This window comes from Dendropsophus ebraccatus, chromosome 8, assembly GCF_027789765.1.
Source record: "Dendropsophus ebraccatus isolate aDenEbr1 chromosome 8, aDenEbr1.pat, whole genome shotgun sequence".
Lineage (NCBI taxonomy): Eukaryota > Metazoa > Chordata > Amphibia > Anura > Hylidae > Dendropsophus > Dendropsophus ebraccatus.
This window is the reverse complement of record NC_091461.1, coordinates 8,280,242-8,298,814: the sequence shown is the minus strand read 5'-3', so window position 1 is coordinate 8,298,814 and position 18,573 is coordinate 8,280,242. Positions and strand designations below refer to the sequence as shown.

Here is an 18,573-nt window from a genome sequence, read left to right as displayed (position 1 = left end):
ATATATTCCCTGACCACCCTTATCTAATAGGGCCAGTATCCTATTACTGATATATTCCCTGACCACCCTTATGTAATAGGCCCAGTGTCCTATTACTGATATATTCCCTGACCCCCCTAATAGGGCCAGTGTCCTATTACTGATATATTCCCTGACCCCCCTTATCTAATAGGGCCAGTGTCCTATTACTGATATATTCCCCGACCACCCTTATGTAATAGGGCCAGGGCCAGTATCCTATTAGAATGTTGCTCATAATATATATTCATGGTCAAAACTTTTTTTAAAGATTTTTTTTTTTTAAAGCTGGAGTCGGTACATTTTTTTCCAACTCCAGCCAAAACTAGCTCTGACTCCACAGCCCTGGAGATTTCCTGATAATGAGCAGTGAATGAGAGAGAGGAGGAGGGGGGACCTGGGGAAAGTCTTTTTGAATGCAGATAATGGCATATTTGCCTAATAAACCCAATTACAAAGTTTCTTAAAATCGCCTGGACTTTTTTTTTTTTTTTTTTTTCAGAAATAAAGTGACACTTTAAGGCCAAGTTTCTTAATCTAACTATACTGTAATCTGTATTGTTTACCTGAAACACAGTTCCCCTTGAGTTCAATGACAAGCCCATCTTTTATTAGCTCCCCCTAGTGGTGGCTGCGGGCAGGAGAATGTTACCATGTGACTGCCTTTGCAGGGCATTTAGTTCTCTAACACAAAGAGCTCCAGCCCCTATACAATTCCCTCCATGCTGTGACAGCTTGGCTTTGGTTATCCATGCACAATGGGAGTAGTAGTTCAATCGACGCCACCCCACCGGAGTTCTAACATGTACTGCAGTAACCTCCCCCCCCCCCCCCCCCGCCCAAGACTAGTCTGAAATAAGGTGGCAGTGGCGCTCGTTATTCTCTAAGACAAAATGATGAGAAACAGTGTCATAAAAAGTTTATTTTTTTATTTAAACTCTCCATGATATCATAAAAGATTCCTTAAATAGATAATTACCCATCTCCCCAATAGATAATACTAATAAATTCATTAACATTAAAATGACGACATGTGACAACACTAGACATAAGGCGATTGCAGCGACAACATGGCGGCAGATCCTGAACTGTAAGAAGGTGGCAGCGCCAGAATACAGGACATGGCCGCCACCTGCTGTAATACAGAGAATACATGATCCAGCTGGGGTCCCTGAGGGCAGCGCACAGTCCGGCTCACCAGTCATGTGACTTCTCCTGAACACTGAGAAGACATTCCCACTGTGCGGCCGGTCTCTACTGACCCCCCCCCCCAGACATGAGGTATTGCTTGATAAAAAGGTCACCAATATTTTCTGCTTATTTTATATACCGTTTTACATGAATGTATAATAAGATTCAGCAGCTTTCTAATATTTCCTACCATTTCCCAAGATCTCTGCTTGCGTTTAACAGGTGGGAGAACCGTTCACATCCAGAGGCTGAAATCTCTACAGCCTTTACTACAATTGATCTTAGCCAAGAGGCAGAGAAGTGATCTCTACACACTTTCAATGACAGCAAATACACAGCTATAAAGAGAAAAATAAATAAATAAATAAAAATCTGGCTGTGAAGAGCTGCTCCCATCCTGTGCTCCTTAAGCTGTTGCAAAACTACAACTCCCTTAGTGGCCTCAACTCCCTTAGTGGCCTCACAGTCTGTAAAGCAGCCTTGAGCGTGGGCCATGATGAGTGCTGTAGTCCTGTCACAGCTGGAGAGCACTGCTTGAATTAATGTTCTCCTTTAAGCCAGGGATGGGGAACCTTTGGCCCTCCAGCTGTTGCAAAACTACAACTCCTATCATGCCCGGACAGCTAAAGCTTTAGCTAACAGCTGGAGAGCCAAGGTTCCCTACCCCTGGACTAGAGTTACCCAAGTATTTCCAGCTTAAAAAACAGGAACGGGTTCAACCCTGCAGCTGTTAGCTAAAGCTCTGGCTGTCCAAGCATGTTGGGAATTGTAGTTCTGCAACAGCTGGAGGGCCGAAGGTTCCCCATCCCTGCTATAAGCAGCAAACAGACTTTGCTAAAGACCTGAAGCAGTATTAGAAAGTTGCTTTTCATCATACATTGTACCCTCAGTCACATGGGACTACTCCGTGTTATTATGCTCCTCTCCGTCGTCCGGCAGTAAAGTGCTTGATACAGATCCTATAAAACCTCATCTCCGGGTCTCTGAAAGCCACTCTGCAAAATACTTCTCCATGGCAGAGCGGGATTTCCAGTTCCCCACATTGACGGTCGGGATGATTTTCTGAGGCCTTATGAATTGCACGAATCTCCTCAGCTCTGAGAAGCTGCTGTGTTCACTGTAAGGAATACCTGCGAGAGGACAGAGATTAGAGACAACATGGAAGGGAGGGGGACAAGAAAAGCCCTTTCATCTGTATAGCAAACCAGGTCTGTTCCTGGGATACACAGCTCCATATATTCTACAAAAACCACAATATTCTCCCACCGCCATACTATAGAATACTGACAGGATACATACCATACATGGTGACTTTTCCTCGGATATCTGGCCTGATATCGGCCACTGAACTGCAGCCATCAGAATACGTCCATCCTGTCGGCTTAAAGGCCAAAATGCGATCATATTTACCGGAGAACTTGTTGAGGTGGGCATTAAGACCCTGTAAGCAAAACGGCAGGTTGAGGATACACAGAGCAATGGACGCAAGGCAGGTGAAGACTAACGGAGTCCAAAAGGAGCACAGAAACTTTACCTTAAAATTAACTTGCATCATGGGAAGAACGTGCAGAGCGGTACTGTGCCAGTCTGTGGTCACAAGGGAGCGGATCTCATCCGACTCCAGACACTGCATTGTTTTGTATTTGTCTTGGGACATGCAAACCTTACAGCCTAGAACCCCAGCGATGGCTGCAAACAGGAGGAACGAGCATTAAAAGCTGTCACATTACTGATCTGATTTACATCCTGTATTATACTCCAGAGCTGCACTCACAATTCTGCTGGTGGGGTCACTGTGTACATATATTACATATTCTGTACTGATTCTGAGTCCAGCTACTGGGACTCCCACCAATCACAAGGATGGTGGTCTTATTCATTGGAGGTCGGACATGCACTGATTCCATTCAATACTATGAACCACATAAAGGTAGCAGAGTGCAAGCAGTTACCTAAGAACACCTTCTCCTTTCCAACGGAATAGGTTCCGCAAACCACCAGAGTTCTGGGATGTAGAGTCACCATCTCAAATGCAACGTTCACAGCAAACTGCACAGTCTCCTGCTGCGGAGGGAAGGTGTACTCCGGACTGCAGTATCTGTGAAGGGGGAGACCAAATAAACAAGGTACATCACAAAATATCTATATGCATAGTGTATTCACAGAAGCACTATGTGGATTGTATCTATTTACCATGTACTGATCCAGAGTTACATCCTGAATTATACTCCAGAGCTGCACTCACTATTCTGCTGGTTCTTACATAGATTTATCACCATTTTACAGTTTACATATAGAAGTAATCAGATTTCTGCTGTAATGTTCCCTCATGTAAAGTAGTGCAGATGAAGGTATAATGGTCTTACGTGGTGTCCAGGTACAACGTGTGGATCTTTCGGCCAAGCAGCGCTGGATACCGTTCCATGGAGGGTTCTGCACGGAAGTCTCCTGTGTGTAATATAGTGTTCCCATTGGGGAGGATGAAGAGAAGCAGAACGGCCCCCGGGCAGCTACGACATGACAGCAAAAGGGAAAGATGAGCAGTCAGTCATGTATGATGGAGAACATGTAAACCTGGGGGAAAATAGCGGGAGTCCAAATACATGTGGGGAGGCAGGCAGCATTTCTGTAGTGAATGAATCTCCTACACCTGTATAACAGTATAGGGCACCATTATCCAGGATTATCACGTTAGGATATGGTCATGTATAGATGCAGAGATACACAGAGCTGTAACCTGTACAGAGGCCTATGCCTTCATTTACAGAACACGTCTCATAGCTAATAGCACACAAAGTCTAAAATAATCTCCCCCTTGTCCTGATTGTTTGGTACAATGTATGTTTGTGACTTTTTCACCTTCTCCCCCTGTAATTGGGGATGATATCAGGGACACAGACTCCTGTAGAGGTGCAGAGAACCCAAGGTGCCAACACTACATGATCACTACTGGAGCAGTTCTGTCCCTTCCTGATCACTGTATATACAGCGGTCACTGCCTGCCATCTATAGGCACTGCTTCCTGATCCCTGGATACACGGCGGTCACTGCCTGCCATCTATAGGCGCTGCTTCCTGATCCCTGGATACACAGTGGTCACTGCCTGCCATCTATAGGCGCTGCTTCCTGATCCCTGGATACACAGCAGTCACTGACTGCCATCTATAGGTGCTGCTTCCTGATCCCTAGATACACGGCGGTCACTGCCTGCCATCTATAGGCGCTGCTTCCTGATCACTGTATACACAGCAGTGACTGACTGCCATCTACACTGTGTTCAGAAAGGCAAAGGCCAAAATAAAATGTCTCTAAATGATGTATGGAACACACGGCTGACGGGTATGACCAACACTGCAATAAGGCAGCAGGCCATTATAAAGTTATATAGTACTGACACGTCACCATGCAATCCAATGGAAGGACGTGACGGATGGTGAAGTTATTTTACAACAGAAATCATTGGAGAGTTCACAGCCGGTGGCTGCAGCTCCAGTCACACAGGATACGTACTGGTTGGCGTCCAGCAGCACCACTCGGACACCATTCACCGTGCACTCTGTGTACATGGGTAAGCAATTGATGAACTCCTTCTCTACCCGCAGCTTACTCTGCACCAGGTTCCCTGTGATCTGAAAAAGACAAGAACGATTGTTATCAATATATCCCTGCACAATCCAGATGTATACCTATATCCTGCCCACAATCCAGATGTAGCTCTATACCCCACCCACAAGCCAGCAGCTATAGGGGCTGGAGAAGACCCATCACAAATAACAGCTGCTACATCAATAAGTATTATGCTAATGACAAGGTGTCTACCATTTTTTCTCCATATCCAGGTCACCCCCCCACGTATATTTTCCACCTGAATACTAAGGGATGGTTCTATGCCCTTTTGCCCTCCCCTCTTTTCTGTAACCCTCCCCCCCCCCCCCCCATTATGTCAAAAGGTGAATAAAAGCATTATTCAAAAACAAAAACAAGAAAACACTATCTGTACCTGGCTGCAATAAATAGGAAAGCGGAATTTCTTTGTGAGGCCGCCATAGTGATCTGAGTGAAAGTGAGTAAGGAAATAGGCAGAGCAGCCTTCTATCGCACCGTACTGGAAGGCGTCCACAGCAAAGCCCGTTCCTACAGGGAGACAATTATAAAGAGGGGTGAGAGATCAGACAGTCACAGAAACGAGAATAGTCATAAGGAACCTTGGAAGCACAAAGGGATTCTGCTGCTGCCTACAGCTTTTACAGTCTAATACCAATTCATGGTAGAAACTGATTGCTGGGCTCTATAAGGACAGAAAAGTTCTCTAACCGATATCCACCTATTTGGCTAAATGGAGCAATTGCCACATGTGCACATACCCCCAACTATTCACAACTGGTAAAAGCCATCTGGTCACTGCAGTCACAGCTGATCTGTAATCCTTACACACACAGGAGAGAAGACCCCTTCTCCACAGCACAACCACAATTTTCTGAACAGCATTGAGAATAGCACAAGCCACATGACCAGAAAATGGGTGCACCGAACACAAAACAAAGGGAAAAATAAAAAAAATAAACATGGAGGCTTTCTTCCAGAACCAGCACCAGTTTCGTTCTCAGGTTGGGTGTGGGATTTTGCTGCTCAGATCCATTGAAGTGAGTGCAGAAAAAAAAAAAAAAAAAAGAGCAGAAAAAAAGAAAAAAAAATAAGTTGGTCAGCTCTCTTAGAACACCGTTCACACTAGGCAGGAACATGTTGCCATAGCTGAAATTGCAAACACAAAAACACAGAAAAATGCAACAGCAAGATACAGACATGAAAATATAGTTAAAAGCAGCCCCCCCAAGTGCCAAAAAAAATTCCCACAAAAATAATGAGGCTTTTGGTTACTATTTGCAAACAGCGTAAACTGCCTCACCACGATAAGGTGGACTCATATCAGGGCAGACCTAGGGCTGGGCGATATTGACCTAAATCATTATCGCGGTTAATCGTACATGTAGCCGCGGTAACGATAACTGAACGATAATTATGACACGCCCCTTAGGTAAGCCACACCCTTCTGCAAGCCACACCCACTTAACCGTGCCAACCTGGGGATATTTTGTTTTAATGAGTAAAAAAAAAAGTAACTCACTGAGCAGCAACACAAGGATGAGCCATTTAGTCTATTGTCATTATTTGTTATTATAATTAGGGGGTCTCAGAGAACCTGGACATGTATATACAGGTATACAGCTACAATAGGACATGTATATACGGGTATACAGCAATGTACCAAGTACAGGACGTGTATATACAGGTATAGCGCTATGTACTACATAGCTGTATACCTGTGTATGCATGTCCTGTAGTGCGTACATAGCTGTATACCAGTATATACACATCCTGTAGTGTGTATAGCTGTATACCCGTTACCCGTATATACACGTCCTGTAGTTACACGTCCTGTAGTGGCAGTATTATATATGTATGTCCACAATACAAGACGTGTATACACAGGTATACAGCTATGCAGGTTCTACATTAAAAACACATGCACACTCAGCTAAGCTGAGCATTCATGTGTCTAATGGTGCGTTTACACAGGCAAATTTAACTGACAGATCTTTGAAGCCAAAGCCAGGAACAGACTTATAAACAAGGATCAGGTCATAAAGCAAAGCCTGAGATTTCTCCTCTTTTTAAATCCATTCCTGGCTTTGGCTTCCAAAATCTGTCAGATAAATCTCTGTGTAAATACACCCTTAGAGGATCACAAAAGACAGCTGGGGGTGGAGCAGGGGCATAGCTAGGATTCATGACACCCCATAGCAAAAAAAAAAAAAAAAAAAAAAATACATGGGGCCCCATGAATTTTGTATGAGCCCCCCAACCTCTGGCAGCACATCAAATAGAAGAGGGGGCAGCTGAAGCGGGGGCAAGGGGGACTGCAATTAGAACTGGGGCGGGGGGACAGAAGAAGCTGGGGGAGATCTGGGCAGAAGGGGGGGGGCAGAAGCTGGGGGTGATATAAACTGTATCTTCTCCCTTGTCACTAGGGAGAAGATACAGCACTGGCACACACTTGGCCCTCACGGCTGCCACCTCCTCTGCCCCCCCCCCCCCTCCCGAACAGTCGCTGACCTGCTCCTCATACCCGGCACACACGCAGCATTTCCGACAGTCGCCGACCCGCTCTTCATAACCAGCACTGGAGTTCACACGAGGCCCTCCTGGCCGCACGCACCCGCAGGTTCCTGGTCTCTGGAGAAGGAGGTTGCAGGGACCGGGGGATCGTGTGATGGATGGCGTCGCTGCGCTGGGGCTGTATAGTGGGATGTGGGGGCACAGTGCAGACCCCCGATCCCGCTATACAGCTTCACCACCCACAGTGACGCCATCCATCACACGATCCCCCGGTCCCTGCAACCTCCTTCTCCAGAGACCAGGAACCTGCGGGTGCGTGCGGCCAGGAGGGCCGCGTGTGAACTCAGTGCTGGTTATGAAGAGCGGGTCGGCTCTTCCGGAGTGAGTGGCGGGGGCGGCCGGGAATGCCGCGTGTCTGCCAGGTATGAGGAGCGGGTCAGCCACTGTTCGGGGTGAGAGGAGATGGGGGGCGATGGGCTGCTGCCAAATGTCAGACTGCTGCAGGGCAGGGGAGGTCACCTGCCTCAATAGTAAATGTGCACCCTGGCTAGAATCCCAGGCAGGTTGGGAGCGGGGACACTGGAGAGCTGAGGGGGCGGAGGAGAAATACCGCAAATACCGCCCTGGCAAAGTTGAGGTCGGTTTACCGACGCCAGGGACGGTATCGGCATTTTCACGCTATACCGCCCAGCCCTAGGCAGACCCTACACTGTAATGGCCTCTCCATGGCATGTAGTACGCCTATGCTCTGGGCATGCAAGATCAGTCTAATACCTGCAAAAATAATTGCACCACCTGGGTCAGACAGGTGGAGTGCACAACCAAATAGAGGCAGCCACTACCCCAACTTGAACACAGAAAAAAAAAAAAAGAAAAAAATTGGTCAGCTCTCCTAGAACACAGTTCACACTAGGCAGGAGCACATTGCTATGGCTGAAATTGCAAACACACAAAAACACAGAAAAATGCAACAGTGAATGGAGCTGGGTTGCAATACCACATACAACCTGATGATAGGGGTGGTGCTGTCTCTAGCAGCGGTGGTTTTTCTAACCCCTTTAACAACAAATAAAAATCTACATTGCGAACACTGACCTGGGATTTTCTTGTAGAAGGGACACTGCTTCTTTCCCTTCCCCTCCTGCTCAGTGTTCTGCCCGAATCTCTTGCCACCTCTTCTCTGGGTTCCTGTAGTCACTGACTCTGGGATCACAGGAGGAATCTCTGCCACTCCGCCAGCATCTCCCACAGAACCTGTGGCCTTCCTCTTCCTGGTCCGCTTCTCACCCTGTGAGGGAAGAACAGCATTGGGGCTCTGGCTTTTTAGGGGCACCTTCACCTCAGCCACCGGGGTAACCTCCTTAGGTTTAGGTTTCAGTCCAAAGAAAACCCCGATGTCCATTTGCTTCATGGCTTTGGAGGAGGCCACAGCCGACATTTCCTGAGACCCCTGTGATAACTTTTCCTGTATCTGTGATGTTGGCTGCTGCTCGGCCCTTACGGCACGCTGGGAAATCAGTGCACAAGGTTTAGCAGTCGCTGGAGACGTCCTAGTGGGGAGTAAACAGGGCTGATCAGAGCTGAGGTGGGCCGCACCCTCTGGATAAGGCTGTGCTGGGGGCCACTCACTGATATCAGACACAGGTGTGCTGCATTCAGACCAATAATCAGCCACCATCATCTCTACATCGCCACAGCTGTTGCTGCCATCATTAGTGGGGCGACCCATAGGCTGCTCATTGCTATTATAGTACTGTGAGTGAGAATTCATTGCTGCAGATGATTGGCTGTGACCAGGCGTCTTATCTGGGGTTCTCATGTTGTCCTCATCGTCACTGAACAGCTCCTGGTCACTGACTAGAGGGGAGTAGGAGATGGCAGTGTTACACACATCAGCGTCTTGCTGAGGTAGAGGGTGTGTGGCAGCAGTCACATGGCTGGGACTCTCCTGGGATAAGGAGAAGGAGTCCTGAGAGGCCTTGGATGGTGAGGAGAGCCAGATGTCCAGCGGGGTCCTCTTCCCCGACTCCTGGGAGCTGGAGGGGGACTGGGACGCTTTCAGCTTTGTGTTCTTTTTTGTGTTGGATTTTGCAGGACTGAAACCATTGGAAACTTCAGACTTAGCAGCTTTGGGTGGAACCAGATCGGGGGTACAGGGCACCGAAAACCAGGCCTGATCCCCATCCCGGCTTTGTGCTAGCAGGAAATGGGAGAAGCGCTTGTAGTGAGAGGGAAGAGTGGACGAGCAGCGCAGACCGTCTGGACACTCTGCAAAAGAGATCACAGAATCAACAAACCGATCAAGGAAAAAAGAGACTGGTGACCGAAAGGAGAACCCCCTCCTCTCACATAGTGGTCCACGTGGAAGGACCCTTATGGTCAGAAGTCACATGGTAGTATTATTGTTCTACTCCCTTGTGGGGGTGCAGGGTTGGTTGAACCCCAATGATCACATGGATTTATTCTAAGGATGAATGTTATATACCAGGATACCCCTTTAAGGCTCTGGTAACACTACTGCCAAGATTTCACGGTCCCCGACAGGCAGAGTGGTGCAGTCAGCCTCAGTGACACTAGTGTGAACACAGCCTTACAAGGGTTATGTTACATTTGCAGCAATGCTTTAACTTTTGACAGCAACATTACTGTAAATGGTGAGGATCCAACCATGGAGACCGATCACAAGAACAGCGATCGGCCATCTTCATACACCCCATGGTTAAAGGTAAACTCCAGTGAATATCTTTTTTTCAAATCAACTGGTGTCACAACGTTATATAGATTTGTAGTTCACTTCTATTAACAAAAAAAATCTCCAGTCTTCCAGTACTTATCAGCTGCAGTGTGTCCTGCAGGAAGTTGTGTATTCTCTCCAGTCTGACACAGTGCTCTCTGCTGCCACCTCTGTCCATGTCAGGAACTGACCAGAGCAGCAGCAAATTCCCATAGAAAACCTCTCCTGCTTTGGACAGTTCCTGATGTGGACAGAGGTGGCAGCAGAGAGCGCTGTGTCAGACTGGAGAGAATGCACCACTTCCTGCAGGACATACAGCAGCTGATAAGTATTGGAAAATAAATGGAGATTTTTTTTTTTAAATAAAAGTAAATTACAAATCTGTATAACTTTCTGGTACCAGTTGATTTGAAAGATTTTTTTTTTTTTAAGGAGGGGGGAACGATCTCTTTATATACAGCAGCAGACATGATCTTTGGGCACACAAGACCACGCTCTTATGATCTGGGGGGGGGGGGGTCCTAGTGCTCTGAACCCTATCGATCAGACGATCAATTGCTCTGCAGTGTGGTAGGTGGAAAACCCCCTTTAAAATGGGACCTGTACCTGTCTGTACGGCTGATGGGGTGTCCAGGCATTCGCTCACGTGCCATCGGGGAGTCTGTACTAGTAATATGGAGAACGGCATCTGACAGCTGGGACAATGGCCGCTGTGTCTGTTCTGAGGGGTGACAGGGGGGCTCGGGGTCTTCACACTCTCAGCTTTTTTCCTTCTGGGTGTAGATGGCGGCTCCTCCTGGGAGTCCGTTCCCTGCACTGGTCGGGGTGAGGTGACGGCCGGGCTGTTTGGGGTCCTTCTGGCCTCCCTCCTCTTCCTGGTACCCCCTCCTCTTGCCTGCCCCCCTGGTTTCCTCCCTTGATCCTGACATCCTGCTTTATCCGCTGCTCTGTTTTTCCGGAGGGATTTATAACCCCAGATATCATCTTCATTGTCCGACATTGTTCAGCACTGAAAGGAGAGAAGAAAAAGTGTTCAGGATGGAAGAGACATAGGTGGACTAGAGCAGGGAACCGTGGCTCTCCAGCTGTTGCAAGACTACAACTCCCATCATGCCTGGACAGCCGAAGCTTTAGCTTTGATGGGAGTTGTATTGGATGGAGAGCCGAGGTTCCCTGCCCCTGGACTAAAGTTACGCAGGTATTTCTAGCTGATAAAACAGGGATGGGTTCAGCCTGCAGCTGTTAGCTAAAGCTCTGGCTGTCCAGGCATGATGGGAGTTGTAGTTCTGCAACAGCAGTGGAGGACTGTGAGTTTGAACCCCCCCGTAGGTAAATTTCTCCAACTACTACTTCAAAACTACAACTCCCATCATTCCTGGGCAGCCAAAACGTTATCTCTGACCGTCCGGGCATGATGGGAGTTGTAGTGTAATCACAGCTGGAGGGTCCTGTGTTTGAAACCTCTGAGCTAGAGAAACATCTGGGGAACACTGGGCCGGCTGTCAGGAGATGCTGGGAGTTGTAGTTCTATAACAGCTGTAGGGGCACAGGTTGGGGGGGGGGGGTCACTGTTTCAAAGAAAAAATATAGCTCAGTCTGAACAGTGACAGGGATCATGTGATGCGGTTGTCGCACTTTTCCCTTACAAAAAAAAAAATAGTCGCACAAGTTCCTAGAGTGAACAAAGCGGCCGCTAATGTCCCATTCACTAATATAGGAAGAGTCGCAGTGTTACGCACAGATAGTGGCCAATAACATTAGCGACCTAGTATCCCTAAAATATATAAATTCTCGTTATTATTTCTCTATGAGCCCCCCCCCAGTCCCGGTGTTACCGCGCCGCAGTCCGCTCCTCCCGTCATCTCCTCCGTCTTTTCCCGGCCATTCTCAGCGCCTCCCCCCCGGCTCCGCCTGCGCATCCGCCGCCGCACTTTCCTCCCACCTCCCCCACAAGACGGAAAGAATTACATGGAAATAAAATCTTCATCCAATAAACGTCATCGAAATTATTTCTACAAGATTGTTCCGATTTACCAAACTATCGATTAGCGGTTTTATTACAATATCGTTAGTGTCGAATCTAAAGAAACAAAATGAAAGACTAGATTCGGACGTAAATCTATTCTCACGATCAGCACATTCGTAACCACAGCAACTACAGAAATAATTTTCTAATAAAAATTTTAAATTGAGATTCGTGTTTTTTGATGAAGTAATAATAAGGATATTTATTACTAATATTCTATATGTATTATAAAGGATTGCTCTGAGGATGGTGACGCGAATCTGCGGATTTTAACGTAAAGTGACAGATGCCAGCTGTCGTTGCCCGGTAACCCTGTGCCTGTCAATCATAGAAGGAGGAGCAAGATGGCGACTTGCAGCTTGAATGATTTGTTGGGGCTCCAGAGCCCGCTGGAGGGCGCCCTGCAGGAGGCGGAGTCTCAGGAGGAGAGGGAGAGGCTGGTGCTGGAGTATCTGGAGAAGGTGAATGGACGGGCAGCGGGGCTCAGGGCTCCAGACTTCTCTCCAGGTACTGACTATGGCTATGGGTGTATACCTGGCTGATACATTGTAACTATCAGCTCAGGAGGGAGGTATGTGCTGGATATGTGTATGTCCAGGCAGGAGGCAGCTGTAGCAGACCCTCAGCTGTGAGAAGACTAGGGCTGTGTTCATACAGTATTAATAGTCAGACAGGAGATAATACACCACTTCCTGCAGGGCATACAGCAGCTGATAAGTACTAAAAGACTGGGAATTTATTAATAGAAGTAAATTACAAATACTATTTATTTTCTGAAACCAGTTTATTTGCAGGAATTTATTTTATTTATTTATTTATTTTGCTGAACTACCCCTTTAAATGCAATAAAATACAGTCTGAAGGGTAGAAAGCAGCGGTCCACGAGCGGTGACAGAACTACAACTTCTTGTCACCTGATACAAAACTTTAACATTGATCTGTCACATAGCGTTATAGAGACCACTGGGGTCAGACAACCTAATCAACCGAATTGAAGTTATGATATTAGATTCAAGACGGTTATCATCCTGTGTAACAGACCAGCGATCGGCCAAAGAACAAACGGAAGCTGATCAGCTGATCGTTCACGTTTACCGTGTTTAAACGTCATTAGTTGTCCTATTACATGGGAGATGTGTGGCCGACTGAGTGAAGCCAATGATTGCACGGTCTTGTGGTTTGTTTGTGCAGCCCCATCCTCATTGTGCAGCCCCATCCGCATTGTGCAGCCCCATCCGCATTGTGCAGCCCCATCGTCACGGTCATTGAGCTGGGTAGCAGACTCCTAGATCAGTGCTAGCTTACAGCTCAGGTCCTGTCATAGTTCACATAAACACAATGGGGGAGATTTATCAAACATGGTGTAAAGTGACACTGGCCCAGTTGCCCCCGGCATCCAATCAGATTCCACCTTTCTTTCCTCACAGACTCTTTGAAAAATGAAAGGTGGAATCTGATTGGTTGCTAGGGACAACTGAGCCAGTTTCACTTTACATCATGTTTGATAAATCTCCCCCTTTGTGCACCAGATTTTTCCACCCATTGGCCTCAATGAGTCAGTAGCAAAACTTCCACTACTGCAGATTTTCAGATTCAGGGGCAGCAGAATCTGCAGTGACTTATGTACATGCACCCTTAGGCCCCTTTCACACATCCGCTTGTGTGGACCCATTCATTTTTATGGCCCTATACACACATCTGTACATGTTACCGGTCCATATTGGGGCTGTATGATCTTACATTCTAAATGAATGGGCCAGTGCTGATGCCGACAGCTATGAGTGCACATTCGTAGTGCTGTGATAATCTGCAGACAGCTATGGGTGCACATCCAGAGTGCTGTCCTAATCTGCAGACATATACCAATATAGTAGGCTCTCCAAAAGTGGGTGATATGTTGCTAAAATGGTATTATGTTACTAAGATGGTAATTGTACACCTATATAGCTTAATGACAACATTTATTACTCAAATTCATATATAATAGCAATCTAAATGCATAGAAAAGTTAATAAAATTCATATCTAATAAAAGAGTCAACATAAAAAATGGAATAAAAAACAAAAAGTAAAAGAGTATGTATAAAAAAGAGCCTGGTGATGTAAACCGCGCCGGGCCCAGCGCAGACACCTCACTTGAATAGTTTTAGCAGTAATCCCGAATCTCGATGTATGACATGGGCTCGTATCGCTGTTGAGCTGTTATGCTTATGCTTTAGAAGGATAGTCTCTCCTTTCAGATTTTTACTCATAGGAGGAAAAATAGAATGGAAGTCAAATAAATGGTGGTGGAATATCCACCTCTCACCCTGTTGGTGGTAGCTCCCACGGTCAGATGCGGTGTTATGGCAGTAGTCCGTGCCTCAGTCTATACGGCCAACATGAGAACTGAGCAGTCGCGGTCTAGTGCAGCATGGTGTGCTGTCTTGCGCTGTTGTGGCGTCCGCGTGTATGAGAGCGCGCGCTCTTTCAAACTGCTGCTAGTTAGATGCCAGGGAGATACGGCTCCGGTTCGGGATCCCATGCAAGGATAGGCAGGCGCAGTTCACACAGATATGTAAATTGCAAAGCATTCAATCCGATTCCACCTTTCATTCCTCACAGACTCTTTGAAAAATGAAAGTTGGAATCTGATTGGTTGCTAGGGGCAACTGAGCCAGTTTCACTTTACATCATGTTTGATAAATCTCCCCCTTTGTGCACCAGATTTTGCCACCCATTGGCCTCAATGAGTCAGTAGCAAAACTTCCACTACTGCAGATTTTCAGATTCAGGGGCAGCAGAATCTGCAGTGACTTATGTACATGCACCCTTAGGCCCCTTTCACATCCGCTTGTGTGGACCCATTCACTTTTATGGCCCTATACACACATCTGTACATGTTACCGGTCCATATTGGGGCTGTATGATCTTACATTCTAAATGAATGGGCCAGTGCTGATGCCGACAGCTATGAGTGCACATTCGTAGTGCTGTGATAATCTGCAGACAGCTATGGGTGCACATCCGGAGTGCTGTCCTAATCTGCAGACAGCTATGGGTGCACATCCGGAGTGCTGTCCTAATCTGCAGACAGCTATGGGTGCACATCCGGAGTGCTGTCCTAATCTGCAGACAGCTATGGGTGCACATCCGGAGTGCTGTCCTAATCTGCAGACAGTCCTGCGAATGTAGCTCAAAATAATTGTGTAACAGAAGTTCCTATCCACAGATTTGGGGAACCGGCATGGGGACCAGATTTGCCCCAAAGCTACACTGATTTGTCTATTGGGAGTGTCTGACCTCGTCATCTCTGGGAGGGTCTGGTCCATTTCATAGATGATTTTCTCCTCATATGGGACAGTAATTATCAACCAGTTACAGAACTTCTGGAGGAAACATAATACAATGACATTCAATAAACCTTTACTCCAACATCTAGTGAGGTGACTCCTCTAGATCCCTATAGAGAATAATCAGCTTCTTACAAAAAGTTATCATAGGAAGATTAACCCCAATAATTTTGTTCCTAGAACAAGCTGTCATGTGTGGATTTATTGTGTGATTTTCCCCCCCCCCCCCCCCCTCCATTTTCTTCTTTGTTTAATTCTATCGTGTTTTGCAGGGCTGGAATGGCTGAACACGGACGGCTCCCTTTCTCTGTATAGGGCTCTCAGCGGGAAGCTTGTGGTGTTGGATTTTTTCACTTATTGTTGCATTAACTGTATGCACATCCTCCCGAACCTGCACGCTCTGGAGAAGCGATACTCTGACACAGGTACTGACAGCTGCAAGAAATAGTGAAAGTGAGCCAGAATGCTAGAGCTGAGCGCCTATGGCTGTATCCATGGTTTCCAGGACTCCCTAAGGCGGCATCCAAGTTCTATCAGCCACCGGTAATCAAATGCCGAATGATATCAGATTCGATAGCACTCATCTCTAGTAAATACAGAAAAGGGGGTGCAGCATATTCATAATACATGCCACCTTATACACTGTACTTTCTGTAGGATTATAGCAGCTATGTGTGTGTGTGTGTGTGTGTGTGTGTATGTATATATATATATGCTGTACAATAGGTATATGGACACTCCAACACTGATTCTATGTATGAGTGGCCACTTTAGTGGGGCCCCCATCTAGTAGCGTGGGACTATACACCATTCATAATATGATGGTCCTAAACTGCTCTGAGCCTGTTTTACCTTCTTCCCAGATGTCTATAGTATTAGGATCTGGGCAATGTGAAGGCCGGGGAAGCAAAACTCGCTGTCATGTTTCTGGAGCCAATCCATAACCATATGACCTTTTTGGAAGTGCCAGTGTCTGCTGCTGGGGAAGCGGCCAGCATGGAGACCTTGGCCACCACAATGCTTCGATAAGGGTCCTATTCCACGGGCCGAGGAGGGCCCGATCAACAATGTAAACGAGTGGCGATCTGCTAGATCGCCGCTCGTTTACTGGGCCTATTCCACGGCCTGACGATCGTTAAGCGAGGGCTGCAAGGACATCATTACCGATGTCCTTGCAGCATCATACATTACCTGTCCAGGCTTCTTCTCAGCTGACAGGCCACACTCAGCCAATCACAGGCAGCGGCGGTCCCGGCCTGTGATTGGTTGAGCGCTCCGTCAGCTGACCGGCCATTCTGAAGATAGAGCGCGCGGGACCCGGGGATGAAGACTGCGCGGAGAAGAAGCCTGGACAGGTAATGTATGATGCTGCTGCTTGTCAAAATGTCGGTCGCCCGCCGCGCATCGCTATTCACACACACACCGTAGCGATGCGCGGTGGGGGAATGATGATTTTAGGTCTGGCCCTAAATGAACGATCAGCCGATGACACAATCATCGGCTGATCGTTATCTCTATTTCACCGAACGATAATCGGCGGAATCGGGAGGAATCGGGCCAAATGGGGCCGATCCGGCCGATTATTGTTACTGTGGTATAGGGCCCTAAGACCTACTGTCTATGTACAGGTGTAAGAGGAGCCAGGGTGCACCAGGAATATATTCCCTTCTCCATTACATCTCTACCAGCCTGAACTGACACAAAGTGGGTCCTGGCTTGTGGCAAGTCGCGACCCTCCCGTCAGCATGGTGCCTCATCACACCAGGTCTGGATCTAGCTGACTGGCCTTGTTTCTAAACTGCTGAGATACAGTTTTTACTTTAGGCCCCTGTAGTCTTTCAGGGGCCTAAAGACTATGGAGTTATCAGTCTGCTGTTATAATCCCTCTGTGCTCAGAAGCGGTGAGTTGTGGGATCAGACATTTAGTTGGACACCAGCGTTGTGCTCGGCTGCAGTTTCCTGCTCATCTGAGAACCATTCCTGACATCCTCCTCTGACCCTTTGTAGCGATTAGTTGTTTCAGTCGCTGGATTTTTTTCTCTCAGTTGTACCATTAACTTATATTTTCCACATTGTTACAATCCCACAAGGTTGACAATGAAATCCTAGCCCCGGCAATGACCTGGCCTCCTCCTCAGATCACTGGATTCCCATTTAATATGAATTCACCTTTAGGCTATGCTCTCACACACTAATGAATTTAGAAACCTACAGCTTTGGTGCGGCCTCATCTGGAGTATGCTGTCCAGTTTTAGAACCCGATTCATAAAAAGGATGTTCTAGAGCTGGAGAGGGTACAAAGACGGGCAACTAAACTAATAAGGGGAATGGAGCATCTTAGTTATCAGGAGAGATTAAAAGAATAAAATTTGTTTAGTCTGGAAAAGAGACGTTTAAGGGGAGATATGATTAATTTATTTAAATATATAAATGGCCCCTACAAGAAATATGGGGAAAAGATGTTCCAGGTAAAACCCCCTCAAAGGACAAGAGGGCACTGCCTCCGCCTGGAGAGACAAGGGGCCGCTGCCTCCGCCTGGAGAGACAAGGGGCCGCTGCCTCCGCCTGGAGAGACAAGGGGCCGCTGCCTCCGCCTGGAGAGACAAGGGGCCGCTGCCTCCGCCTGGAGAGACAAGGGGCCGCTGCCTCCGCCTGGAGAGACAAGGGGCCGCTGCCTCCGCCTGGAGAGACAAGGGGCCGCTGCCTCCGCCTGGAGAGACAAGGGGGCGCTGCCTCCGCCTGGAGAAAAAAAGGTCCACCCTCCGGAGGCAACACGCCTTCTTTACCATGAGAACAGTGAATCTGTGGAACAGTCTACCACAGGATCTGGTCACAGCAAAAACAGTAGAGGGCTTCAAAACCGGCTTAGACAAGTTCTTAGAGCAAAATAATATAAATGCATATGTATAGAACCTATCACCCCTCCCCCTTCCCTGTATCCATCCCCTCCTTGGTTAAACTTGATGGACATGTGTCTTTTTTCAACCGTATTAACTATGTAACTATGTAATATAGTGGTTATCGAACACAACGGCCGTAGGTTTCTGAAGTAATAGATTTTTTATTAATCTCAGTAGAACAACAGTCGTTGTTGTGCACACAGTGCACCAAACACGGCTGTTGTTCACTGCAGCTGTAATAAATAATAAACATGTC

General features: G+C 47.2%; 2 protein-coding genes across 4 annotated transcripts in view; one reads left to right on the top strand and one right to left on the bottom strand.

The window, feature by feature from the left end:
* Positions 1 to 1,655: 1,655 nt before the first annotated feature.
* DCLRE1A (DNA cross-link repair 1A) overlaps positions 1,656 to 18,573 on the bottom strand; it is an 80,938-nt gene continuing 64,020 nt past the window's right edge. Inside the window, exons 1-10 of one of the 3 annotated variants that reach the window (XM_069979753.1) lie at positions 12,296 to 12,314; positions 10,667 to 11,069; positions 8,422 to 9,594; positions 5,210 to 5,343; positions 4,720 to 4,838; positions 3,576 to 3,719; positions 3,162 to 3,307; positions 2,744 to 2,898; positions 2,509 to 2,650; positions 1,656 to 2,339 (exon numbers count right to left, since the gene is read on the bottom strand). In XM_069979753.1, coding sequence (XP_069835854.1) covers positions 2,179 to 2,339; positions 2,509 to 2,650; positions 2,744 to 2,898; positions 3,162 to 3,307; positions 3,576 to 3,719; positions 4,720 to 4,838; positions 5,210 to 5,343; positions 8,422 to 9,594; positions 10,667 to 11,060 — 2,568 coding nt within the window. In that variant the 5' untranslated portion in view covers positions 11,061 to 11,069; positions 12,296 to 12,314 and the 3' untranslated portion in view covers positions 1,656 to 2,178. Of the gene's footprint in view, positions 2,340 to 2,508; positions 2,651 to 2,743; positions 2,899 to 3,161; positions 3,308 to 3,575; positions 3,720 to 4,719; positions 4,839 to 5,209; positions 5,344 to 8,421; positions 9,595 to 10,666; positions 11,070 to 11,895; positions 11,986 to 12,295; positions 12,315 to 18,573 lie in introns of those variants that run through there. The other 2 variants (XM_069979751.1, XM_069979752.1) reach the window with 2 other exon arrangements.
* Positions 12,397 to 18,573, top strand: part of NHLRC2 (NHL repeat containing 2) — a 31,088-nt gene continuing 24,911 nt past the window's right edge. Inside the window, exons 1-2 of the mRNA XM_069979755.1 lie at positions 12,397 to 12,593; positions 15,690 to 15,842. Of these exons, the coding sequence (XP_069835856.1) occupies positions 12,431 to 12,593; positions 15,690 to 15,842 (316 nt within the window). The 5' untranslated portion in view covers positions 12,397 to 12,430. The remainder of the gene's footprint in view (positions 12,594 to 15,689; positions 15,843 to 18,573) is intronic.